Source organism: Mastacembelus armatus, chromosome 22 (genome assembly GCF_900324485.2).
Source record: "Mastacembelus armatus chromosome 22, fMasArm1.2, whole genome shotgun sequence".
NCBI lineage: Eukaryota > Metazoa > Chordata > Actinopteri > Synbranchiformes > Mastacembelidae > Mastacembelus > Mastacembelus armatus.
Genome location: NC_046654.1, coordinates 10,283,161 through 10,309,097, shown reverse-complemented (window position 1 = coordinate 10,309,097; position 25,937 = coordinate 10,283,161). Strand labels below are relative to the sequence as shown.

Here is a 25,937-nt window from a genome sequence, read left to right as displayed (position 1 = left end):
CATCTGCTTATCTCCTTAGTCCCCAATCCTGTGGAGGACTCTACTGCTCAAAACTATCAATTGGTGGCGTGGTGTGTAATTTAAAGCTGAACTCAGTGCTTTGACACAGTGCCTTGACTTCACTAAACTAAGAGCTACTTTGCTAATGCAAAGTTATTTTTTACTTTCAAAAACTACATTTGAACCAGTGAAGACTAACGCTATAAAACTTCCTGTTCAATCCCTGTTAAGTCTGCCCTTCGACCTTTACATTATTTTAAGTGAAAGGTTCTCCTGAAAAAGCTTGTTTGCGCAATACAAAGATTGGGACAATGGATAAAGTGGGCTGAGTTTTGTTTACCATTAATATAGCACAGTTTGGCAGCTTCCCTCAGGTTATGTCTGAATGAGAGAAAAGATTTAAGAGCCTTGTCTCAGCTTTCATTACTGAGACTTACTGATGGCTCCCAGCAGCATTTGTGAACTGTTTGATCGAATCAGCGTTTGACCACACTCTCCGGTTTGACTGATACTCCATAAAGCAGCGACAGAACACGAAAGAGACACTACGATAATTGAAGTTATTGAATGTTCTGTGCATTACCTGAAAATAGGTGCATCTGATGGACAATGTGCCTGCTGGTCACTATTACATTTCCTTGTAAGAGCTGTGGTAATAGCGTTATCACACAGCAGAGAGTCCTTTCTGTTTATTTTAGAAGATTACTTAGAAGATATAAAAGAAAAAATTGTGCCAGAAATTGAACCAGATGGTATTCTTTTTTTGCAAACTAGATACATGTTGAAATGCTAATTTTGCATAGTTTGCTCTTATAAAGATGACTGGCAGGAATATAACAATATTTTGGTGACACCATGCATTTACCATTCTGAATTGACCAATAGCACACAAAGAGAACTGGCTAGTACCTCAGACAACTTCCAGGTAATCATAAGTAAATAAACTAAATAAACATAAATTGCTACAGCTGTGATATCTTTGTGTAACACTCATTAGTGACTTATTTACTGTCACAACCACTTGTGCAAAATAAATAATGAAGTACAGCTACTGCCATGGTGTAAGAACCAAAAGTCTGAACCAATACTCTGCTTTTTACTGATATCCTTAGTCACACTCTAGTTTATAGGCCCTGCAATAAAAATTCACAAAGTATGGCCAATGGTCTATTTGCCCACTAGTCAAAGTCTGCAGCTCTGCTGCTCACACTGTGGTGTTGTGCCACTGAGCCAACAGTTCTGGGAAGTTACAAGCAAAGGTTTACTTAATTGTCATGGCCAAATGTAACATCCAAAATGTGCTCAATAAGTAGAAGAAAAAGTTCCAGGAATTATATATTAAAAAAGGTTAAATTAAATTGGGAGTGAACTTTGCTCTGGTGTAGGGGAAATAATTTTCTTGATATTTCTTTTTTTCTTTTCCAACGCAAAAACTGAATCCCAACTGCCAAACATGATCCATGGTGGTAGGGGAAGTGGGGATTGACTGCGCTCTCCAAACCAGTATAGGAAAAACCATTTCAAAGCCAAGTGAGTGAAAGGTAGGTTTTAACTAAAAATCCCAGGATGTACAGCTTGGTAATCATAAAATACAGTTTGTGCTAAGAAAATTTGCAGGAAAATTACTTTGCTTACATAATTCATAAGAATATTTCAGATCATCATGTAGGTTGGCACAAATTTTGCACACTTGGCTCTGATGTAAAAACAATGTGGATAATCTGGTGGAGTGAGGTGAACACATACCAATGTAATTTCTCCTTATGATAATGTATATATAAGTGTTTGTAAATGGAAATGCTTTCATCATAACACTACACTTAAGACTTTGAAAAGTAATTTGGCCTAGGTTTATAAAATCAAAAAAGTGTGAGGCAAAAAGTTACTGTTGGGACCATGGTAATTTGGTAAACATTGCTTTACTTTAGAACATATATGATGTAAACACAGAACACCTCTGTAAGTTAACAAATATGCAATAACCTTCTTACATACACAATAAAGTAGCCCTGTATACAGCACAATATAATGAGGTAACCTGAATGTTGTATTATTGCAAAACCAAGAGAGATATACATGTCTTTATATTTATGTAATGGATGTTTTGGTGTTGAATCCCCAATCACAGTGTTACTTTAGCCAAATTATCATTTCTCTTCTTGCTGCCCCTCTCATTTTTTTTCTGTGCGCGCCCGCGCTGGTAAAGCATGTGATTGCGCGCCCCCGTAGAGGGGAAGTGGAGGGGGCAGTGCTCCTTGTCTTCTCGGCAATAACGTCTCTCTCTCTCTCTCTCCAGCGTGGCAGCGTCTTTCAACGACTGAGAGCGAATGGGCTGTTTTTAGCGGAGGACAGCTCGATTTCTTTTTACGAAATTTAAAGTGAGAACTCGTATGTAACCCTCTCGTGGATTTACGCAGACACACCAGAGACAAATCGCGGAATTTGGTTTATTTCTCGACGGGCCCGGATACAGCTTGATACCGATAGAGAGACTCAACCGAGATCGTTTCGTCCTGACATGGACACAGGAATTGTACCAGAAAAGAAGAGGTAAGGTCTATGCTAGCTAGTCCTGCGTAGTACGCTGTCTTGTTTTTTAAACGCTACCTGGACAGCTTTGGTGTTCGGCTGGGGTTTATTTACTATTGCTGCTTTGACATTATGGGCTTTATTTCAAATTTAACTGCTAGTTGAGCGTGTTTGGTCGACGAAAAAATGCGTTTGCCTGCAACGCTGGTGTCGTTAGCTAGCGGCTAGCATGGCTAGCCTAGCCAGCAGAGGACCAACCGAGGGGGTATCGATGTGAAACTGTTTATTTAGCAAGCTATTGACATTGGCAGCTTGATTCATGGTGTAACTATATGTTTTTGTCAGTTTACATTAATTAAATCAGCTTTGGAAAAAAAAAACTTTACCTCGTCCGGCAAACGTTAGCTAGCTGCATTTTTTTCTGGTCGGTGTTGTGATGTCCTAGATGTGGTTATCAGCGTTATTTCCATGTGTTTTGAACGTGAGACCTTTGTGTCTTATTAATAGTACACCACTGGGGCTGTGATGTTTAGGGTTGATGCGCCAACCTTGAGAGGACTCGGGGGAACTCATGCCTTTGCTCATGTGTGGTTTCTGATGAAATATTGAGTGGTTACGGCAGCTGGCCTTGGTCTGAATTAATTTTATTTTTCTGCATTGGTAGCATCCCACATTTGAGTAGAACACAGTAATCATTTCATCACTTTCTAAACGTATGTGGAAAGTCAATAGTTGCATTTACAGTTAATTTAAATTTCCCTGAACTTGTTTCTACTAGATATTTTTAATTTGTGATTATCAGGAAAGTGCCTGAAATGTATTGTTAGTAGGTTTTAGGGATGGAAGCCAAATTTGTAATCAAGCACTATTTTGAGATCTGTCTATTCAAAACAAAATGAGTGAAAGTGCTTTGGGGACTGATGAAACCACATATGGCAGTGTGAAAGACAACAACATGTTACTTCACCTGGCCAGTTCATTCACAAATTCAACAGTCAGATTTAAACATGAGAGCCAGTAGAGAGCTGTAGCCGAATACTGGGTTCGTAATTAATTAATCCTTTGCTGACCAATCTAAATATTAACCCAACATACCAATTACAAAAATTTAGAGCCCAGAGCCTTGTCTTGGTGTGTTTAACAAATAATTCACCATCACAAATAATTGTTTTTTCTAAACATTAACAGGTGTATTTGAATTTGAATCATACTGTGACTGTCATTAAGTACAACTATTTAATCCTATTTAAGTACAGTTTACATTAAATATAATATCTGGTTGACCTTCAATTTGTTGGTTGACATGCTTTAGTGAAAGCACAGTATTCATTGTGGAGTAGAATAGGATAATTTGCCCCTGCATGCCCAAACTCGCATCAACAAATCACAGATTGTAGGTCTTTGTATCACACCTTTGTATGGTACTGTAACCTGGTGACAGGCTGAAATATTGGTTTGTACTCAACTCTTCATTTGTTGCATATCAATCCTGGTTCCATTTGGGGTATATACTCAGAGCTACAGCTGGAGGAAAAAAAAAAGTGTTCCTAATGACAATAGATGTTGCTAGACCAAAAAGTTCTATGAGTTATAAATGGCTGAACAAAATAGAGGTCAGGAAAGTGATCAACAGTTAAACAGAGTCATAAAAAAGGGGGGAGGTGGGATTCGACTCTGTCAGCAGGAGGTAAAATTGGCACAATAAGATTCTTTCACAGTGGTCAACAATAGCAAGCTTCACTGTGGAATATGCAGCCACCGATATTCTGGTGTCAGACAGCATATTATTGTTATATTTATTTATTATTAGTGTTGTCTTAACTGAAAACTTAGAATAATATGTACATATGCACTTTGCACTAAAGTTTTCCTGTGTAGTTTCATAATGCTTAAATTAATATACAGCTAATATCTTTCCCAAATTAGGATGTGTTTTAACATTTAATAATGGGTGAATAACATCTTTGAAACCAGGATTAGTCAACATGTTTGCAATTAGGTCCATCAAGTGTAAGTAAATTTTTAATTATGTTTGCTAAAATCCTGCTGACTTGCTATTAAGCCCTTATTAAGACTGTTGGTGTTGTGTATGTTCAAAGTGGTTGAGTGGCGTCAGCTGAATTGTCTGAACTGTAGGCCAACAAATTAGATAATTAACTGAAACTCTTCTTCAGTTTGGTTGTTGGCAGTCGGCCCATTGAGAATGTGCTGCTGTTGTAGACTGCATCCAGTTTGCCCCATTGTGCCCCCTCAGTGTATTTTCGTATGGCACTTTGTATAGGATTTGGTAACAGGCCAGGAACTTGTTTAGTTTCAATAAACATGTTTGATTTTATCTTAGAAAAACATTTGTCTGGTTAAATGCGGTTTGAGCTGGTTTATCTGAGGTGCCTTGGCATTACCTCTGTCTCATCTCTTAATCACTAGTTCTTGACGTCAATAGGAGTGGCCAACGTGTGTAGCGATTCACTGTCTGGTATTATCCATGTTTTCCTGAGACATTCAAATGTAGTTGCTGCTTGTGTGAAGGCAAGTTACAACTTGAAAATTAAATTGTGTTATTTGCTGGTATCAGACTTCAAAATCATTGTTTCATCTGCAAGGACATTGTTGCAGATCAAGTTGTTTAGAACTGCAAACAGTGGTGTTTGCCAATTAGGCATAGAAAACAAACACTTCCTAAGCATTGATTGTGAAGACTGATATATTGTGGCGCAAGCTTGCTCTTCATTGGAAGGCAGGGGCTTCAAAAAGGCACCTTATCAGAAAGAACCTACATGGATTGTGTTGTGTAGTAAGATGTCAAATCCCACATTTATCTGTGTGATGATAAATCTGTTTTTGCCTTTTTACATTATTACATGTACCCATGTCATAATGGCTTTGACAGACTGTCTCTAACAATGCAAGGAAGGAAGCATGAAAACAATACCTCCATACATCATGCCTTTAACATATTACACATTTTGGAGGTTTGTTTAATATATTTGATTGTGCTTAACTGTTGTACAGGTCTTACCCACTTTACTAATATGTACTTTGTCCAGAGTTTGAGGTCCCCTCAATCCAAAATATACCTAAATAACACATTTCATGAAAACATCGTTCTGACTTTGCACTGTCCATACCTGGATATGGATTCATATTTGGACCCCCAACCCCCTCCTCACAATGTAACATTTAAAGAAAAAACAAGTATAAATGCCTTTATGGCTCTTTTAACCCATTTCCTACAAAATAGCAGGAAGAGTAGCCATTTTACTGAATCATTTCATTGTATGTTCAGGCAGTCGTGAGTCAAAGTAGCTTGACACCTGATTTAGAGGCTCTTTTTTGTTAAGAAGGAAATGCAGTTGGGTGGGTTTTTTTTATCAGCAGTGTGATCAGTCAAAGTAGCTGCACTGGTCATTTGAGATACATTAGCTTAGTATTGTGAGTCAGTCATGTTGAGTATGTTTGCCATGACTAGATCTTCCAGTAGACAGGCTAAATTCCAGACCGAAATTATTATTTTACACTGTGAACGAATTTGTTGTAATGTTACGTCTCAAACTCAAGTGTCTGCACACTGGAGTAATTAACAACATAAAAATGGGTTTTAACAGCTGATTTTTACAACACATAGTACTAATATTTTAATGCCAGAAAGGAAAACATAAAATTCACTCAGGGGTGACAGATTAATTCTAATTTAAGGTAGTTTATAAGAGCTTTTAACCTCCGTTCTTGGTCTTTGTTTTACAGAACAAAAACCTAGGAGGATCAAACTACGTAGTTTGTCACAACTGAACATGAGAGGAAAATATGTTGTTGGCCATGCAAATGTTCTTTCCGATTCCAGTAAGAGTTTCCTTCTTCTACTTTATAAATATATTAGTGTGATCAATTATTTATTGAGTTGAACAAGGAAATAAACATCCTACTCAGCTGTAGCTCCATTATGCCACTTCCAAAAGAAATTGTAATATTAATGTTGTTCCCAGTAATGAGGGGAGACCCCTACTGCAACGGCACTTTATGTGGGTGATAGTAATGTCAAGGATTCATATGACTGCACAGGAGGTTTGTTTTCAATCTCTTTGCTTTTCTTCTTCCATATTAGGTAGAGATGTTAGTTGTGTTAGTAGTGTTTTCTGTTAAACTAAACAGGAGTGATAGAGTGAACTTTTCTCTAATAAAATAGATCAGCCCCAGGCATGTCTGGTCTCACTGGTTAAGGTGATTTTCATCATACACTGGTTGGTTTCCCCATTATAATCTTCCATCCACTTTTACACATATGTTAACAACTCATACTTTTTGTTTATGTAAAAGCCTATTTATGTAATTTTCTACTAGGAAACAAATACAAAATAAGCAAAACTGCAAATGTGATTGTGATTGTAAGGCATATCAAGCAGAGTACTGCTACATATGCATGACTGTGCTTTGATAGTGTTACTTAATAATGGCCTCTCGTCATTTTTTTTTTTTTTTTAACATCGAGGGACCCATTTTCTTTTATTTGCTGCATGTAAATAATATGTTTATGTTCCCCTTTATAATTCTGAAGAAGTGTTGGTGAGTCAGTGAATAACAGCACTTTTACTTTTCATAATTATATACACGTGTCACATGGCTGTATTTTAAACATTGGATATTGTAATGACGTGGTGCCTTTTCCACACAATCTATTCTCATGTAGATTCTGGTCACAGGTGTTGATAAAGCTGATATTGTATTAGTCCCATATAGTGACTCAGACATTGTACCAGTTATGTTGCATTTAGGCTTAGTTCAATGCACTTTTCTGTATTGCACTGTATTGTTCAGTGGGGATGTAACAGGATATTACAGTTTAACTTTATTTGAACAGGATTAGAATGATGATATAACGGGAGGATACAATACTGTGCAGCTACTACACAGTAAACAGTACAATGTATATAGGCTAGCATGAATTGGATACATGAATGTAGGTTTGGAAGTGAAAGTTGTTAGAGTGCTCTGATTGAATAATGCCTTCACCTTAGAATTGATCGTTTAGTTTATTTCCTATCCAGTTTGGACACTGCTTCCTTGTGCACTATTTGTGCTAAGTGTAACTATGTTGGGAGGCATCCGAACAATTATCTGCTCACCAAATCCTCATGTGTCCTCTTATTAGGTCATTGTCAGAGCCATGTTTAGACTTACCTAAATCGTTTTACCCCAGAGGACTAATTATGCAATTTGTAGTGGTTTGCCCCTCAGGTGTGCACATAGGCATTATTTCATGGAAAGTTGTGGTCTTGAACCAAAAGTGTTCCCTGCAACCCTGTCTGCTGATCTGATGCACCGTAGGCTAATTTTAGTTATCTGGTCCATTTTCCTTTAGAGAGCCTCAAATAACAAAATGACTTTGGTCAATGCTGTAAGTGCCTTCAAAAGATCAATTGCACTTAGGTGGACATTTCAAAGCCAAGGTCTTCACTATCCGTTTATGCTGTGAGGCTGTTCCAATGTCTTCTATAATGCATTGGGGTCATGAGGTAGTGGCTGTGAGAGACATTATGGTATGAATCCAGCAGCAGTCAGGTTGACTAACTGGTAGAAAATTGCTATTATATAAAAGATGTAGTCTATTTACATTAGTTAACGTCACATATCACCATCAAGACTGCATCTAAAGATTATTTTGATAGTGGACTGATCTGCTTTTATTTATTTATTTTTTTTGATTAGTCAATTAGTTAGAGTATTTTTGTTATATGTTCCTCTATATGTTCCTCTATTTCTGCTTGGTGTTGGAGCAGCTCCTGTTCCAGGTTTCAGTGTATGTTTTACATGTCTGACCTACTCACCTGTTAACGTCACCCTGTTGTTCAATCTCTGCCTTAAAGTAACATAACTAGTTCCCATAGCAAATTGACATAATGATCTCTGAAACATATGAATTTGAAACTTAAGCTTGCAGGCTTAATCAATTTGTAACATTACTGCATGTAATCATAATAAAAATGAAATAAATTAAATAATGAAATTTAAAATAAAAGTAGCCCTGTAAAAGATCAAGTGCAAAATAAGTTCCTCAAAATAGCAGCCTATTAACCTGCTTTGCAGATTGCAACCCTGCAACATGAACTAGTATTAATACGAGCAAAAAAAAAAAAAAAAAGGGAAGACATTTACTATTGCACTCTTGCATTGCAACCAAAACAATCGTTTTATTGTGACTCATTTCATATTCATTGTTTGTTCTGCTGAACTTCATCAGTTTAAAATACTGCCAGTCTTACGATCCTGTTTGCAGGGTGGTCAGTGTCCATTAGCCAGGTCTTAGGTAGCTGTCTACATAAACGCTCCATCTAAAATGCCTTTTAGCACAAGCAGCAAGCACTTGTGAAGGTTCCTAATATAAAATACTGGACTATATGCCATTCTGTTGGTCCAGGTAGTTAAAGGTATCACTCGCTCTGCATTAGTATGTGCTTGCTCTGTTAGCACCAATAATATGATTCTTCTTGTGGATCTATTGAGCCAGGCTTGTAAATGTCACAGTGACTGGTGTTGCACAGTAGCCTGGCTCTTCACTAAGAGGCTGGTGAGAATCTATCCCCACCCTTCCAGACAGTCACTCGGACTCCATTACTTTTGGTCAACGACTAATGAAATATTCATAGATGTATGCAAATGAGTCTGACAGGTGTTAAGGCGGTGCCTGAGCTAGGTGCTCGTTTGTTGCAGAAGGTAGCTGCTGCAGCTGTACTCCAGTGACAGGGCAGAAGTCGAGCCGACTGTATTCAGACTCATGTAATGAAATAGGGGTGCGAGATCTTGTGCTGTGCGCAGTGCGATCAGGACTGGTGTGTGACCCATCACCTGTCTTCCACAGAGTGAGCTCAGAGCGGAGAAAGGAGAAGTCGAGGGATGCAGCGCGATGCCGGCGTGGGAAGGAGTCAGAAGTGTTCTACGAGCTGGCCCAGCAGCTGCCCCTGCCCCACAGTGTCAGCTCCAGCTTGGACAAGGCCTCCATCATGAGGCTTACCATCAGCTACCTGCGCATGAGAAAACTGCTCAGCACCGGTAAGTAGTTGTTCTTGTTATATATGATGGTGGACAGTTTGACTTAGGGTAAAGGCACATCTGTACCTTCTTAGGTGTACTGATAATTGTGCAGCTGTCTTCATTATTTAAAAGCAGCTTGAGAATGTTTGTCAGTTTTGATTTACGTGTAATAGGAAACCACATTTAAAAGACTACAAGAGGAAAGAAAGGTTACCCCATAGAGAGAGAGAAATAATGAACACATTTTAAGATGGAGTGGACAAATGAAGGAAACAGTGATGGTCAAACAGGCGTACATTTCACTATAGATCCCTTTGCAGATAACACCTGTGGGTACAATGTGTGTGACGCAGTGTCTTACTCTACAAACATGTTCTTTAGGCAACAGACCTTTGAAGACCTCATTTCTTCTTGCTTTTCTTTTTATCTCTCTCATTCCATCTCCTCCCTTCTCTGTTATCTCCTCCAGATGAACCACTGACAGAGGAAGAAGCAGCATTGGATGTCCAGCTGAGCAGCTCCTACCTAAAGGCTCTGGATGGCTTTCTCATGGTGTTGTCTGAAGATGGAGATATGATCTATCTCTCTGAGAATGTCAACAAGTGCCTTGGGCTGGCACAGGTTAGTCTGTTTTGACCTGCAGTGTTTTAACCACGGGAACCAAAAGACATGTACGTGGTACTTACATTCTGTTCCCACTCTGGTCACTGCAGTTTGATCTGACTGGACACAGTGTGTTTGACTTCACACATCCCTGTGACCAGGAGGAGCTGAGGGAGATGCTGATCCACAGAACAGGTGAGGAAGATCAGCAGTGAGCAGTGTTATTCTATGGAAGATATTTGGTCTGTTTTGTTCTTTTCAGCATTTCCAGTATCTTAGTTTCTCAGTGGAATTTAAAATTTTTTTTTTTTAATCTTTAAAAGGATTCCTTCTAAAAGTGTACTGATGATGACAAACTCATCAGCTTTAATGAGATTTGTAGTTATTTCTACACTGAGGCATGCTACCATACCACTGCTGATTTCCCAGTTTAAACAGTCTCTTCTGCCTCATGTGATTTCAGGCTCCAAAAAGGCCAAGGAATCAAACACAGAGCGCAGCTTCTTCCTCAGAATGAAATGCACTCTAACAAGCAGAGGCCGCACAGTCAATGTCAAGTCAGCTACATGGAAGGTAACCTGAGGTGGAATTACTGATGAAATGTCACCTCAGAAATCAGAAGTCGGTTATACTGTTATGTTAAACATGCAAATAGGTTTGTCTTCAATATAAAACATATAAGATTTTTTAAATAAGTCCTGAGTTGTCACGATGCCATGGCAATAACCATAATGTAAGTGACCCTCCTGTCATCTCTCCCTAGGTGCTCCACTGCTCAGGTCATGTCCGCGTTTATGACACCCACACTGAGCAGACTGCCAATGGCCACAAGGAGCCACCTGTCCCCTACCTGGTTTTGATCTGTGACCCTATCCCACACCCCTCCAACATTGAGGTCCCTCTGGACACCAAGACCTTTCTCAGCCGCCATACAATGGACATGAAGTTCACATATTGTGACGAGAGGTGAGTTTGCCCGTCTCAGTGGATGTTACATGAATAAGACGGCTGACATAGATCAGACATCATTCAGTTTTGTAAGCCACTGTAGTACTTTTCATTGACTGCTTTTACCCAAGAATTCAACAGCATAGTCATGTAGAGCCACCTAGTGTTGAGTGCTGTTACTACAGCACAGCACAGCACAGCACCAAGGTCTCTTTTTTAATTTTTTTTTTTTTTTAACTTTTCCAGGATTACTGAGCTCATGGGTTATGAGCCAGAGGACCTGTTGAATCGCTCTGTGTACGAGTACTATCATGCTCTAGACTCAGACCATCTTAAGAAGACTCACCACAACTGTAAGCAGGGCACTTCCATTGCAATTTCTGAAATCTTGAACAAGTTCTAGTTGTTATTTTGAGAATTATGTCTAAATCAATTGTTTCTAAATTTAGCTCTTCTTTTATGTTTGCTCTTAGTGTTTGCAAAGGGCCAAGTCAGCACAGGTCAATACCGGATGTTGGCCAAAAGAGGAGGCTTTGTGTGGGTGGAAACTCAAGCCACTGTCATCTACAACAACAAGAACTCCCAGCCACAGTGTGTTGTTTGTGTCAACTTTGTGCTCAGGTACTATAAGGCTCAGAGTACTTTAAAAAAACACACATGTATTTGAGACAGTTTGCTTTTGTTTTTTCTCAAGTGAAGGGGGAAAATAGTGAGAACAGTGGAAATGTTGTTCCTGTGACTATTTTCAGAGGCTTGTAGAATACTCAGTAAACTCTTACAGCTGCATCACAGTATGATGTCTGTCCTTTGCAGTGGAGTCCAGGAGGAGAAACTGGTTTTGTCCCTGGAGCAGACCAAGGATGTGAAGCCAGTGAAGGAGGAGCAGCTGCAGGAGCAGGAGCAGGAGGAGGAGGAAGAGGAGGAAAGCACTATAGTTGAGAGCAGCCAGCCCGACATACCTCCCACTCTGCTGAAGGAGGAAGAGAATGGCCTAGAGCCGGATGTGATCAAACTCTTCACCCAGAAGGTAGAGTCCCAGCCACTTCCTAGTCTCTACGACCAGCTGAAGGAAGACACTGAGGCCCTCACTCTGCTAGCTCCAGCTGCTGGAGACACTATCATCCCCCTGGACTTCAGTAGCTCTGGTTTGTAGCCTTGGAGACACATAAACTTGCCTATTGTGCTAAATGAATCCTTCCTAACTGCCTTTCCTCTGGTTCAGATTCAGAGATCCCACTGCTGAAGGATGTCCCTCTCTACAATGATGTAATGCTTCCTTCCACAAGTGACAAGCTGGCTCTGCCTCTTTCCCCTCTGCCACCCAGTGAGCCATTCCTTGTCACCACCACCACCTCTGAGGTAAAAACTGAAGGCTACGCTACAGCCCCACTTAAGTCACCAACCAGCCACAGCTCCTCAGAGGTAGGACTATAGACGTGCCATTGTTTTGCAGTATATACAGTAGTACTACTGAAGAAGAATTTACCTTTGATTTCTGTTCCCTGTAGGCTGACAGTCCACTGGACTTTTGTTTCCCGATGGACTCAGATATGAGCTCAGATTTCAAACTAGATTTGGTGGAGAAGCTGTTTGCCATTGATACAGAACCCAAGACCCCCTTCACCACACAGGTAACAATACCATAACATATTGTAGATATGATTTTGTTTAAATCCCCTAATACAGCAAAAACGGCATTTGGATTCATTACACCTTTTCCCCCTTAAGGCGATGGAAGACTTGGATCTGGAGATGTTGGCTCCTTATATCCCTATGGATGATGATTTCCAGCTGCGTAGTCTGACCACAGAAGAGCCTCTGTCTTGTGGACCAGTCAAATCTCTCGAGGCTTCTCCAGTCTTAGTCACACAGGACATCAACAGTTATCCCAGCTCTCCCTTCAGTTCACCGGGCAGCCATGCGGCTTCCCCAGCACCACCTGAGCCAGTTAAACCTCCACATCCCACCACCCTCATTACTAATAGGTAAAGTCTCCAAAAATAAACTGCAATATGTTTCATAGAGAATATTTGTATTGATTTTAATGAACTAAATGTCATTATTACTGTGTTGCAGAACCCCTCAGTTGGACAAAGAAGTCTTGCTAAGAACCCTGGCAGCTCAGAACACACAGCGCAAAAGAAAACTGGGTGATATAAAAGAGATTATTGAACAGGTAAGTCCTTGACTTAAAAAAAAAAGGCTTTATGGAGCTTACTTACTTTTACAGTTGAGAGTTTGAGCATTTGTATTTGATATGTATTTTTCAGGGAAGTATGCCCCAGGAACAACTGAAGCAGAGCAAAAAGCTCAAGGCTTTGGAGTCAGGAACAACCAGGACCATAATTCTGCTGCCTTCAGGTGAATCAGTTAGGCCATAAACACTTGATACTGTTGCGTGAGAAGTAAACATCAGAAGAGCCATAACCTGGATGTATCTTGTTCTTCATTAGAGTTGGCAAGTTGTCTGCTGGGCACCACATCCGAGGGCACCAGTTCCCCCTTCACCCTGCCACAGCTAACCCGCTATGACTGCGAGGTCAATGCCCCCTTACAGGGCCGTCAGTACCTGCTGCAAGGGGAGGAGCTGCTGCGGGCGCTCGACCATGTCAACTGAGTCGATGCTTAGCCTGCTCACTGCTGGACTAGGCTGGACACTACAGTTTCCCCTCACATTGCCACTCCCTCTACAAAAACCCACCCACCTTCCCCCACCCCACTGCCCCTTATTTATGTATCTGTATGAGTTTGATTAGTTTGGCTGCTGTTTGTGCACATCATGTGATATTCGCAGCATTCCACCGTGACAAACACCATAGCAGCATCTGGGTTTGGTGCAAGGGATTCAGGCATCATGAGATGTCCACTTGTTGTTCTTTGTTTTGTTTTCTTCCCCTCTTCCAGGGAATCTCAGCACACGGCGCCTCGACAGACGACTCTTTTCCAGCAGGTCCACACAGACCCTGGCGCTACTGCCAGCAGTGTATTGTAAGCTTCAGTCGCACAATTTATATTTTCTTAAAAAGAAAAATATTACCAGCAATATATATTAAGCCTTTTTAAAGTAGTTTTAATGGGATTTGAACTATTTTATTTTTCCTCCTATACTTGTATGTTGTAGTACTTGTACTTAACAAGATGTCCTTAGTCCAGAAGTATGAACATGTTGTTTAAACCTAAAGTGGTTTGAATGTTATCTCCATTTAATAGCTATCAGTCTTTGAGATAAATGCATTTAATTGTTTAGCGGTCCAGTACATGTTACTTTATTACTTTACTGTAAGTGTGTGTTACTGTACATATACCAGGGAAATTTTATTTTACTCAGCATGGCTTACACCGCTTTGACTTGTACTCTCAAATGAAATCAGAGAGTAATCTCTTCACTGTTTTGTGTTTGCTTTTCATCATGTAGGGTTGGCGCTTTTCTCTAACATGAAGTGAATTCATGTTTTTGGTTTTTACTGTGCGTGACATACTCAGAACAGTCTGTTTTAAATAAGTGGAATCAAAACAATTCATATTTACTTGTGTGATCATTGCCATCATAGTGGCATTCGTGAGTGGTCAAATTGGTTTGCACAGTTAATTGTAGTCAACTTAACATCATTGATCCATGCCATATTGTTGGGTCGCTCATGCTTCTTGTTGCTGTCTAACATTAAATGGATTTAATAAAGTACACTGTTTCAGGTTTCATTAACTTATTTACTTATTAGGATTTATAGAATTGCAGTACATTGAGTTAGAAAAAAATGTGTTTATTGTAACCACAGAAATATTGAGAATTAATACCAGACTTTCAGTTTTTAGGCTATGGCAGCTTTGTAACATAGCCTGAACTTGAGAAATTGTGTAGCTAACAGCCATCAGCCTTGTGAGGTGCTCCAATGTCACTCTCAGGCTTCACAGTTTATTTCCCATGTACCTGAACATGTGGCCCTGTGTCCATCAGGGTAACATGAAGTCAGTGTCACTCTGTAAACTCAGGAGTCATTTTCAGTCGGATCAACTTGTGTCCTCTCTGCACAACCATGGTGATTTTGTCGCTGGTCCGGACGGCCCCGTAGATCTCCTCTGCAGTATTCACCTTCGTCTCGTTGATCTCCACAACAATGTCTCCAGGTAGCATGCCTGCTCTGAAAGACATCGCAGCAATTCATCATACATACTTCATATATTTCCAATAAAGACCATGCAAGATTTTTAAAGACGTGGAACGTTTTGGAACATGCAGGGTAAAGTTCAGTTTACTGTAAGACATCATGTTTGACTGTCAGTTTCTGATTAAAAATGTTAGTGACAGTTCTAAAAAATCTTTCTGAATTTGAAAAGGTGCATCATTGGCAAATTTTCAGTAACATTTACACAATCAATTCAAATTAAATGGGGACTGAAGAAGCTATAATGGCCTGTTAGGTTAAATTTTGGAAAAGTAAAAATTGGAGATATTTCTGCTGTATTAACACTATGGATGAATTTTTTTCGATGCATCGTTTTCACTTTAAAATGATTCTGAATCCATGTGGAATGGTTAATAATTGATTTTTATATTTTATTGACTAAAGTTTGCCAGTCAGAAATGTTTTACTACTACAAACGGCCTACATGCATGCGTGCTTGTTGCACATGCGCAACAAAAACGTTTAGGCTTGTGCACCTATTTGCGTGAGCTATGTGAGAAAATGGCAGAACAAAAAAACTATACAAGCAAAGCATTGTTCATTAAAAGCTACAGTTTGGAGACATTTTGGATTTCATGAAATTAAATTAGAATGAAAGCAGGAGTCTGGAGAATGTAAGTCTCCTGTCTGTCTATTTAGGAAATAAACAGCTAAAACAAACGGAATTAAAACTTTTCACTGAAGTTCGATGTTTTATGGCTTTTACTCAGGGACAATACGTCTTCTGGACTAAAAACTTAGAGGCATTTTGTTTACCAGACTCTTACAAAATGATATGCAGCACTTGCTGTTTCAGTACGTGTGGATCTGAACACATCAGCAAAGGTAAGAATTACCGTCTTGCTGTGTTCGTACTCTTGTTAAACATTAAGGAACCTTGTAAAAACATGCAACATGTATTCTTCTATACTAAACATATCGCATCCTACCTATAATACACACTCACCAGCTAGTTTATTAGGTACACCCGTTTAATTGTTTAACATAAATATGCAATCAGCCAATCACATAGCAGAAACTCAATGAATTTAGGCATGGAGACGTGGTCAAGGTGACTTGTTGAAGTTCAAACCGAGTGTCAGAATGGGGATTTAAGTCATATGGACCAAAATCTCTGAGGAATGTTTCCAACACTATGTTGAATCTACGCCACAAAGAATTAAGGCAGTTCTGAAGGAAAACTGGGGTCCAACCTGGTACCAGCAAGGTGTACCTAATAAAGTGGCTGGTGAGTGTATATCTATCTCTGTTTAAACAGTCAGTAGTAGCTTAGTCTGCTTACCTGTCAGCAGGGGAGCCCAAGATGACCCTGTGAATCAGGATTCCATGTGTCACATCAGGGAAGGATGGGTCTCTCAACTTCAGTTCAGCAATAATGCTAGAGCACAGGGACCACACAGTTTTTTGGTTTTAGACAGCCTGAAAGGAAACTGTACTTTGTTTTACCGCAGGCATTTTTAAATGTGAAGCGTTTTACCCGGGTGTCAGAGTCAGCATCATTACTCCAATGTACCGGCGCCTTGTCTCAGACTCCTCAGGCTGAGAACCTTGGAGAAGATAAACAAAAACAAGCATTTCTTAAAAAGACAGCAGTTAGAGGCTCAGAGAATATGGAAGATAGAAAGAGGAGAATGATGTGTAGCTTTTGTTTCCTGGCCTTCTCTTACTTTTTCTTTTTGCAGCTTGATCGAGAAAAAGTTTTAGGCGATCGGCTGGGATAGCAAAGGAGATTCCTGCCGTGACCTTCATGGTGTTTATACCGATAACCTCACCATCCTAATGACAGGGGAGACAACATACCCAGATAAGGAAATGTATAAAATCACACTAAGAGCACCAGTTGTGCATCAGTGTTTTTTGGCTGCCAAAGTACAGTATGTCAGTCTTTACCAATGAACCCCTACAGGCTGATCTCAAGACAGTGGGAAGGACCTAACAAAGGTTGTTAAGGAACAACGTTCATACGCCAAACAAATACACTTGGTCAACTCCTCAAACACCATTAGGTTACATGAGCTGTGTCAGACAGAAAATGCAACAAACTGTGATGAAAACAGGAAGGTTTTTATGGGGAATGTTTAAAACTTTGAATACAGTGAATTGAACACTGAAAATTCCCTGTCAGGTAGGTCAGATTTGATGGCCACATTTTAATGTGATGATGAACATTGAATCAAAATCTCTGACTCACCAAGTTAATCAGGGGACCTCCAGAATTGCCAAACTGCAAAACACACAACATAACATTATGGGACATTTCTGAGTCACAGTAAGTTCACTCCAAATGATTATTTCTCTCTGATCGATGATAATCATATTACAGCCGAACCGATATATCGTTTTGCCAATTTTATCGGCCGATATGAGCCTATCGCAGATATATCGTATCAGCAAATATGCTGCAGTTATTCTGCCGATATTAACATTTTTTTAATGTGTGTTTAAGTATATATATATTCTGTTTATGTATACTGTATTATATATACAGTACCAGTCAAAAGTTTGGACACACGACTTGAAATGCCATTGCCTGTGTAAGTGTATCCAAACTTTTGAGTGGTACTGTACTATAATATACACATAAATAATATTGGCCAATATATTGATAACTGATTTTTTTTTTTTACTTCATATCAGTATCAGCCCCAAAAAACCCATATTGGTTGGGCTCTAAATAATATATCCTGACATAGAAATACTCTAAAAAACATTCATATTGTCACAAATTATATCAAATATATATTCTTGATACTCACATCAATTGTTGCATCTGTCTGTATGTAGTCCATGTTGGAGTTAGACAGGCCCAGCTCCTTGCTGCCTCTCTGTACTGAGCTGACGATTCCTGATGTGATTGTATTGCGTAAAGCAAAGGGGCTTCCCATGGCGACCACAAACTCTCCTTGTCTCACATCGGACGAGCGACCAATAGTGAGTGTGGGTAAAGGGTTCTAGGTGTGAGAGGAGAGGAAATGGACAGAACAAGTTCAGCAGTGTTTCCTTTATAGGCCTTTCATACAATAAAAATAAAACATGTTCATCTGTCAGCAGAGATTTCTGGAGCTTATTTCTCACATTTGTAGTGATCTTGATGGTGGCGATGTCTGCTACTGGATCTACATCTTGCACAGTGGCATAGTACATCTCTCCGTTGGTGAGCTTCACACGGACACCTCTCTTGTTGGCCACAACGTGGGCATTGGTGACGATGAGACCATCACTGCTGACAATGAAGCCAGAGCCATTGGACATCGGGACTTCCCGTCTTGAAATGGGATGTCTGTCACAAATAAAGTAGGAATCCAAACTTTGCTGGGTGGCAACACAATCTGGCTACCAAATGATTCTCATTACACATGACAAAAGACTGACTGATGTTACAGTAGACAGAAAAGAATTTACTACGTTTAGAAGCTGTTTTCCTGCAGACTTTGACCTTTGTCATGTCAAAAATAATTAATATAAAAAACATAATATATTTAGACTCATACTTAGATGACATATTTACATGAATTACATTTTTTTTTAAATAAGTGTTACAGAAAATGACACGTCTACAGTATATCGATAGGGTTTCAGATTTTGCCAACTCACCTGCCCACGATTTCAATATACACCACAGCTGGAGTGGATTTCTCGACCACATCTGCAATAAAGTTGTATTTGTAGCGGGGGCTGTCAGGTTTAAAGGGCACAGCGCACTCAGCTGATGGCAGGATGAGCTCAACAAGCCGTCTGGACACCGACACACTTCTGTCGTTGTCTCTGTCGTTTTGAGTGTCCAGAAAGGCCACACCGCAGAGTCCCAGACCAACCGACGCGGACTTGACCCAGGCAGAGCCGCTGCTGTCGCCGCCCCGACCCCTTCTCCGGTCCCCAGCTGGAGCTCTCCTGTCCAGTGTGTTTCCCTCTTCTCCCTTGTGGTTACACCTCACAACACACGACACGGAGTTAAATCCACTGCCCTGACACCGAGTGTGTGTCCGCAGTGCTGACAGAAAACACCGACTGACAGCAGCTGCTGCCATGTTGCATCACGCCGGTGCCAAATCTCGTAGAGACAAATGTCTGCGGTAAGAACTGGGTCAGCGCTGCCGGTCCTTAGCTGTTCATTAAAAACAAAACAGAAATACTCACGTTAAAGTTTAGTTCTAGAGTCAAACAGTGGCCATTTAAACAGCAACAGCTCTTTCCACGGAAGTATGACGCCAAACTACTTCTTCTCCATCTACGAGTTTTGGCTGTTTAGACGGTCATTGTCTTTCTGTCGCCATCTGCCGGAGAAAACAAGTTACTACAACTACTATTGACTAGCTGCTGCTAGGTCAAAAACAAACAAAACCACATTAACATTAAGTATATTCACACATATTCTACTAAGAAATCATTTTAAAATGAACATCTGGCATTTATTTAACACAGAGTACTTTCAGTTAGGGCTGTCAAAATGAACGCGTTAATGACACGTTAACGCAAATTCATTTTGACAGCACTACTTTTATTAACGCAGCGCTCATTTCCTGTTCGACCCGTGGCCTAGCCCGTAGTAGGAGAAATGGAAAATGCAGCCATAGACAGTAAACGGAGGAAGAAAAAAGTCTTCTGATCGGTAAATTCATTCATTAAACTATGAACTATCTGATGGTTCTGTCGAGGTTATGAGGTAAACACTAAATTTTATTTCCCAGTCGCACCTATCTCACTCTGTCGCAGTGTGTCTACTGAGCGTCTATATATTACTGATTTTATTACTTTGTTTGATTAATGGATTATTTTATATATGTTTTATATAATTTAATATTTATTTTTATATATTTTTTCATTATATAATTACATATATTTGTTACGTTTATTGTTAACTGAAATAAATATATCTTTAGGCCACAACAGCTGAAAAAAAAAACCAAACGAACAATAACCGTGCGAAACACGAGCGGAAATGACGCCATTGTTTTCGCAGTACGTCACAGGCTTCCAGCCAATAACAGCTATGTTGAGGAATTTGAAATGTGCGGGCTAGTGAGCGCTAACTGAGCATGCTACCTTTCCTCTAACGCTATGGCGTCGTACCAGTGCTTCTTAAACGCAAAGCCAAGGCACGAATCTCCTGCCAAGGTGTTTGCGAAGCTAAAATCCAAAGTCCAGAGAGAAGCGATGTGCGCGAAGGCGGGTGTTTTTACAGACAACGAACCGCAATGTAACCCAAGAGAGAAGCTCGGAGCGGATTTTAAACCCCTCAGGACGGCAACAAAACTTTCCTGCACGGCCGATTATGGCAAAGAAAACCGGGCATTTGGTGTTGAAGCGCAGGCTTTAACCCTCTCCCCCATGTCGAGCCCTCAGAAAACCTTCCGATACTCACTTGCAGACGTCAGGAGCAAGCCTGCCGACCAAACACCTCTTGTGACCGAAATGGGACACCCTGTAATATCAAGAATAGGACACACACCAACAAAGAAACCACCGCAGAGCAGAGACCTGATCAGCAGGACCCCAGTAAAGATGCAGATGGCTGAGGAGGAATCGGCTCCGCTCCACAAACTGATGTCTCCAGCCAAGATGAGTTCCCCCATTACAAACAGGTCTAGGAAGAGGACCTGGGATGAACTAGGGTTTAACACACCCAGCATCCGTACGAAGGAGGCCAACGCTGAAGCCATAGATCAGCCACGGGAGAGGAGAACCTCTGCTTTTTTCACTGACCCCCACAAGACATGCTTTGAGAATTCAGGTGATACCAGAGGACTCCCTGCTGACCTATCAGCACCAAGATCCATTTCAGAGCAACGTGAGACATCATTGCTGCTTTTTTTATTATTATTTTTCTGGCATCATCATTTAGTGGTAGACATTGGCTGATTGTTGTTTTGCTGCTTTGAACAGGTTGTTATGTTGTTATGGAAAAAGTTCCTGTGATGTCTCCAGCCAAGATGTTTGCTTATATGAAGGAGAGAGAAAGTAAACGAGAGCAGCAGAGGACTGGTAAAGGCAGCAGCAGCAGCACCACAGGTGGTAAACTGTCCAATGAGGGTGAGTGTGTTATTAAGTGGGAAGACTTGAATCTAGCAGAGTGACACACCACATAGTTTCTGATGTTTTCGCTGTTTTTCCATAGGTCACTTCAATCGGTGCAGAAACACATCTCAACCCAGAGCTCACAATGTGAATGTCACGGAAGACTTTGCCTGTAAAAGTGTTCCAGAGAGCAGGGCAGAGTCAGCTGACATCCGATCAGATCCACCTAAGGAGGTCCAGGCCCCTGCTACGCCATCTCCACCTAATTTGTTCGAAGACCCGCTCTTGCTCAATACGCCGCAAATCTTCATCCCAAAGAAACAGCAGCCTGTCTTCAAGCGCAACAAATTTCCCCAAATTGCTAAATTCCCAGATGTGAGTCTTTAGAAATAAATGTCTCAGCAATTTAAGCATTTAAAAGAAAAGGGGTGAAATTAACAGCTAGGGAAAAGAAAACATTAACGTTGATTGGACTTTAAAAATCAGACGACTCATCAGTTCAGTTGGTTTGTATTGTAGACACTTTAAGTCTCTTTTTGTCTATTCGTCCATAACAGGTTTATGTTTTCCTCTTTGTCAGGAGAATGTGATTTATCTCAAAAAGTGGTTCCTGAGGAAGACTCATAAGGGCCTGTTTGTCGAAGGAATCCACAGGTAAATGTTTCTTAACTACCTGATTTTATATGTTGGGGGAAAAACACAAATCAGTCAAATTTTCTAACATATTGCTTGAACAGTTGCTGTCCTATTGTTCATTCCTCGCCATATTTTTGGGATCTACGGTTTATTTTTTCTTTTTAATGTGTCCTTTCCAAACAGTGAGGAAAAGATACCGTGGAACACTAACATCATTGTGGAAAGGGTTTCTAGTTATGTGCTGAAGACGGTGTCTGGCAGTGTTTACGTTTTGGTTGGCAAGTTGAACATGCATGTTGCTTACATGTCTGGTAAGTCACTTCTGAGGGTACAAGTATATGTTTCACTATATCAGAACACAATGCAAACATGCATTTAAAACTCATATTGTTGTTAGTATTGTATAGTATCATATTGTTTTTTTTTGTTTTTCGTTTTATCTTCTTTTGCCTACAGACTTTCCCAAGTGGTTTTTGACAAAATTTGTCTATGGCTTTCCTGAAAACTGGAAGACGCTTTATGAAAAGTTTCTGTCAGAGTCAAAAGAGTAAGAATCTTTCTACATTCTACAGAGGGTTGCACACATGCTTTTACAGAAAAAAAAAACAGAAGAGGGTTTTGTTTTTTCTGGGGATGTGAAATTATTAAAGCATGAAGTGACCATTGAATGTTATACTCATCAATAAACGTTTAAAAGTCATTTTTCTTTTTCAAGAGGTGTGTTTTGTTATTCCAACCCTAGCAGAAAAACTGAGAAGAAAGGTGAACGGAGCACCATGAAAGCCAAGACAAAATCTGAATCGACCTCCACTAACCTCTCTGTGACGCGGCAGAGGAAGAATTCTTTCATGACACGTGAGTACAAGAGAAACACTCAAGCTAATAAATACTCTGTTCAAGCACATGAAAGTCAATTGAGCCTTATACCCACAAGATACAACAGATAACACTAAATAGTTCAGTGACCACCTACTGCTGCCATTCACAGGGTGCATTTGCTTTCTTCCCTTCTCCAGCTGATTCCTGTCCTCCCTCCTGCTCTTCTACAAAGGTGTCTCGAAGTGGTCGGATGATTAAGCCACCTCTAGAGTACTGGAAAGGAGGGAGAGTCATTCTGGATGCACACATGAATGTTACCATCCATGAATGTTACAATACCTCCATTTGCATTCCTGTAAGCACATAGAGCATATAGTGGCACATAGATTACGTACATTTCCAGACCGTATCTTTTATCAATTGGGCCCAGCCGTTTTGATGATGTATAAAAATGATATTTCTGATCATTACCAATTGTTGCATGTCACAGGAGGTCACCACAACAGTGTCTGCGAGGAAGTCACAGAAACTGCCCTCTGGCGAAGGTAACGATAACTGTGGCGCTGTAGATAAAACACTGTTAAGTTGTGAGTTGCATGCTGACACACTCTGCTCTGTCCTTCCAGACGCTACACACTGTGAATCAGTCAGTGAAGAAGAAGTGTCGGTGCCACTGAGGAAGGTCAGGGTTGCACTTCGCAGATGTAACCAAGTCGAGGTTAACCCTGAAGAGAAGCCCTCCCATCCGCCTGAAACTACCCTGGAGACAACTAACAGTCCTGCTGTGAGGTGTGGCAGAACAAGATCCAGCCAAAGGAGTCCAGTGTATGTGGACGCTGTGTGTCAAAAGCAGAGAGAGCCTGAAAAGGCTTCAACAATGAAGTCAAAAAAACCGAGACACAACACCAAGAGATCTTCAGGGAAAGGAAGAAAACAGACTGTCAAAGCATCCCCAGAATCTTTCACCTCTAATGATGAACAGCCACTGGAGGAAGACTTTTCCAACAACAAAAAAAAGAAGAGTAGAACATACAGAAAGAGGCACAGGAAGATTCTTAACAAGTCACAGGAAGGCTACGTGTCTCCATCCAGTCGGGCATCAGAGTCTTTTGAGAACAGTGTGAAAGAACTGAAGAAGAGAATGAGAGGAACACAAAATAGTGATGCTACACAAACGCAGAAAAAATGCAGCAAAACATCACCCCCCACAAAGACTTTACCTAAGTCGACTCAGTCCAGCCGGAAGGACAAGGCAAAGAAAGGCAAGACAGCCAGTCCACAAGAGCAAAATAAGCACAAGAGGACACAGGCAGAGCTTGTGAAGCTACAAGAGTAAGTTTTGGATTTCCACAGCAAAAGGGAAAAAAAAAAAAAAAACTCTTTGCAGAATTACTCACCCACTTCTGAAGCAGAACCTCACAGCTCATTGACGTATGTGCATTTGTTTTCCAGGGCTGTGTCCTGCAATTCCAAGCAGGTGGCTAAGGGGGTGGAGGTGGTAAGAACACATTCTACAAAAGAGCGCCTTAACCGGCACAAATCCCAGTGGACAAAAGAGATTGTCACTAAGAAAGCTGCCAAGAAACCCCAAAAGGCAAAGGTGGAAGCACCAAAAGATCCAGGTAGATAGTGGTCAGTGGAGTGGACAGAATAACTGAAACATGTAAACCTTAAGGTGGTGCCTTCAAATGTCTTGTTTTCTTGGTTAACTAATTATTTTCTCTCCTTACAAAAAACAACTTACCTAGATGTTTTCTAAAAGAGAAGATGGATAATCACTGAGATTTGACAAATTGTAATTTCTGCCTAGTTACAAATCATCTGTTGATATCCGCCCGAGTGGGAACCTTAAAGAGAAAGCAGCAAGTGCGTGAGTTCCTGGAGGCCATGCCCAGAGAAGAAGTTAATGACATTTTCAGCTCTATACAGATGCAGAATGAACAGTTTGAGGTTTGCCTTTTTCTGTTTTGAAAAAAATCTTTGTGACTTATTTACACTATACAAAATGTGCAACACACTGTTCCCCTTGTGTATGTCTCGATGGATAGAACTCCTCCATGTGTCAGAGTGATGGAACCAGCTTCTCGTTGTCGGTTGAGGAACAACCTCCTGGAACCCCCCCTGTAAATGTTTTCCCTGAGATAAAGACACCTCAGTGTCCACATATTACTCCTGACATGATGGGCTCTCGAAACAGGTGAATTATGAACATTTTTCCATTTCACCTGAAACAGGATTGCTGTACAAGAATTAACCCCCTGCCCCCCTATTTTAAAGGAACAACGGTGATAAGATGGTCTATCAATTTCAGAAGAGGATAAAAGACAAACAGCTGAATGTTTACAAAGCAGCTCGATCTTCTAAGGTACGAATTTATAAGAGTTCATGTCAGAGATCCTTATTTTAAAAGCACATGAATTATTGTCATGTAATCATTCTTTTTTTTTTTTTTCTTTTTTCAGGGCTTTACATCCACGCCATCAGTTAAACAAACAATGAGACGATGTGCTAACACAGGCAGGTTTAATGGGAAACACAAGTTTATGCCCATCTAAGAAACTAAATCAACCCTTATATTCAGGGACAGGCCAAAATAATTGAAACATCTTATCAAATTGAAGTTAATGTTTTTAATGGTCAATGTTCAGTTGTAGTCTTCTATAACTGCAGGTTTGCTTTACTGCAAATTACTTTTTATTTTTTTGTCCACCCCTAGTCTGTTTTAAGATGAAATAAGAAGCATTGCAGGAACTGTATTTGAAAGCTGTTAAAGGTTTTGGCTACATTTCTTGTTGCTTCACATAATTTGTTTCTTTCCCTTTTCACTAGAAAATGAATCTTTTGTTATTTTGGAGATGCTCCCAGGAAACGACGAGGTGCCGTCCGACAGCGAAGAGGAGGAGGATTTCTACTTCTCACTTGACGACTGATTTGATTTAGAGCTGGAACGTTGGTTAGAAAATCTGTGCTGAGATTTCAGCGTATTAAATGTGAGCAGTAAAACAATTTGCAGGTTTGCTTTATTTTGCTAAATTTTATATAAATCAATGAGAAATAAACACAAAGCAGTTTTGTGTTGAGCTGTGAGGGCCTGTTAGACTTAACTGGGGATTGTTTTACAGTTTGTATGATGCTTTTTTTGCTATGTATGTAACTGTAAATAACACTTTCAATAAA

The 25,937-nt window shown here is 40.2% G+C and overlaps 3 protein-coding genes across 7 annotated transcripts; 2 read left to right on the top strand and 1 right to left on the bottom strand.

Moving 5' to 3' along the window:
* The first annotated feature begins 2,269 nt into the window (after nt 1-2,269).
* hif1aa (hypoxia inducible factor 1 subunit alpha a) lies at nt 2,270-14,492 on the top strand. Its single transcript, XM_026327344.2, has 15 exons — nt 2,270-2,550; nt 9,383-9,573; nt 10,025-10,176; nt 10,269-10,353; nt 10,622-10,731; nt 10,922-11,124; nt 11,353-11,459; nt 11,580-11,727; nt 11,920-12,251; nt 12,329-12,528; nt 12,615-12,737; nt 12,835-13,091; nt 13,183-13,282; nt 13,377-13,467; nt 13,560-14,492. The coding sequence occupies exons 1-15, from the start codon at nt 2,519-2,521 to the stop codon at nt 13,721-13,723; spliced, it is 2,295 nt and encodes a 764-aa protein (XP_026183129.1). The 5' UTR covers nt 2,270-2,518; the 3' UTR covers nt 13,724-14,492.
* Nucleotides 14,493-14,851: 359 nt separating this feature from the next.
* On the bottom strand, nt 14,852-23,053 carry LOC113142503 (serine protease HTRA2, mitochondrial). Of its 2 annotated transcripts, none has more exons than XM_026327627.1 (9): nt 22,915-23,053; nt 18,885-19,395; nt 18,366-18,570; nt 18,047-18,241; nt 17,482-17,514; nt 16,958-17,066; nt 16,768-16,837; nt 16,573-16,668; nt 14,852-15,245 (listed from the first exon to the last, which is right to left on the bottom strand). In XM_026327627.1, exons 2-9 carry the CDS (start codon nt 19,316-19,318, stop codon nt 15,080-15,082), a joined length of 1,308 nt encoding a protein of 435 aa, XP_026183412.1. In that variant the 5' UTR covers nt 19,319-19,395; nt 22,915-23,053; the 3' UTR covers nt 14,852-15,079. The 2 variants fall into 2 exon arrangements, with proteins under 2 accessions (XP_026183412.1, XP_026183485.1); XM_026327700.2 differs by lacking the exon at nt 22,915-23,053 and adding an exon at nt 20,653-20,778.
* mis18bp1 (MIS18 binding protein 1) lies at nt 20,139-25,937 on the top strand. 4 transcript variants are annotated; one of them, XM_026327147.2, is made up of 16 exons: nt 20,140-21,078; nt 21,174-21,320; nt 21,406-21,680; nt 21,886-21,959; nt 22,125-22,252; nt 22,398-22,488; nt 22,684-22,796; nt 22,958-23,115; nt 23,251-23,305; nt 23,387-24,092; nt 24,213-24,382; nt 24,571-24,710; nt 24,809-24,957; nt 25,038-25,125; nt 25,223-25,277; nt 25,590-25,936. In XM_026327147.2, the coding sequence occupies exons 1-16, from the start codon at nt 20,349-20,351 to the stop codon at nt 25,688-25,690; spliced, it is 3,180 nt and encodes a 1,059-aa protein (XP_026182932.1). In that variant the 5' UTR covers nt 20,140-20,348; the 3' UTR covers nt 25,691-25,936. The 4 variants fall into 4 exon arrangements, with proteins under 4 accessions (XP_026182854.1, XP_026182769.1, XP_026183016.1 ...); XM_026327069.2 differs by having other exon boundaries at nt 20,139-21,078; nt 22,687-22,796; nt 23,251-24,092; nt 25,590-25,937; XM_026326984.2 differs by having other exon boundaries at nt 20,139-21,078; nt 23,251-24,092; nt 25,590-25,937.

Bases quoted from the DNA above. Each gene is read 5' to 3' on its own strand.
- hif1aa (XM_026327344.2), top strand. From the start codon at position 2,519: ATGGACACAGGAATTGTACCAGAAAAGAAGAG. The intron at 11,125-11,352 runs GTGAGTTTGCCC...TAACTTTTCCAG, and splicing joins TTCACATATTGTGACGAGAG to GATTACTGAGCTCATGGGTT. The intron at 12,738-12,834 runs GTAACAATACCA...TTCCCCCTTAAG, and splicing joins AGACCCCCTTCACCACACAG to GCGATGGAAGACTTGGATCT.
- LOC113142503 (XM_026327627.1), bottom strand. From the start codon at position 19,318: ATGGCAGCAGCTGCTGTCAGTCGGTGTTTTCTGTCAGCACTGCGGACA. The intron at 18,571-18,884 runs GTGAGTTGGCAA...TATTTGTGACAG, and splicing joins TATATTGAAATCGTGGGCAG to ACATCCCATTTCAAGACGGG. The intron at 17,515-18,046 runs GTGAGTATCAAG...TGTGTTTTGCAG, and splicing joins AGACAGATGCAACAATTGAT to TTTGGCAATTCTGGAGGTCC.
- mis18bp1 (XM_026326984.2), top strand. From the start codon at position 20,349: ATGGCGTCGTACCAGTGCTTCTTAAACGCAAAGCCAAGGCACGAATCT. The intron at 21,079-21,173 runs GTGAGACATCAT...TGCTTTGAACAG, and splicing joins AAGATCCATTTCAGAGCAAC to GTTGTTATGTTGTTATGGAA. The intron at 24,383-24,570 runs GTAGATAGTGGT...ATTTCTGCCTAG, and splicing joins GGAAGCACCAAAAGATCCAG to TTACAAATCATCTGTTGATA.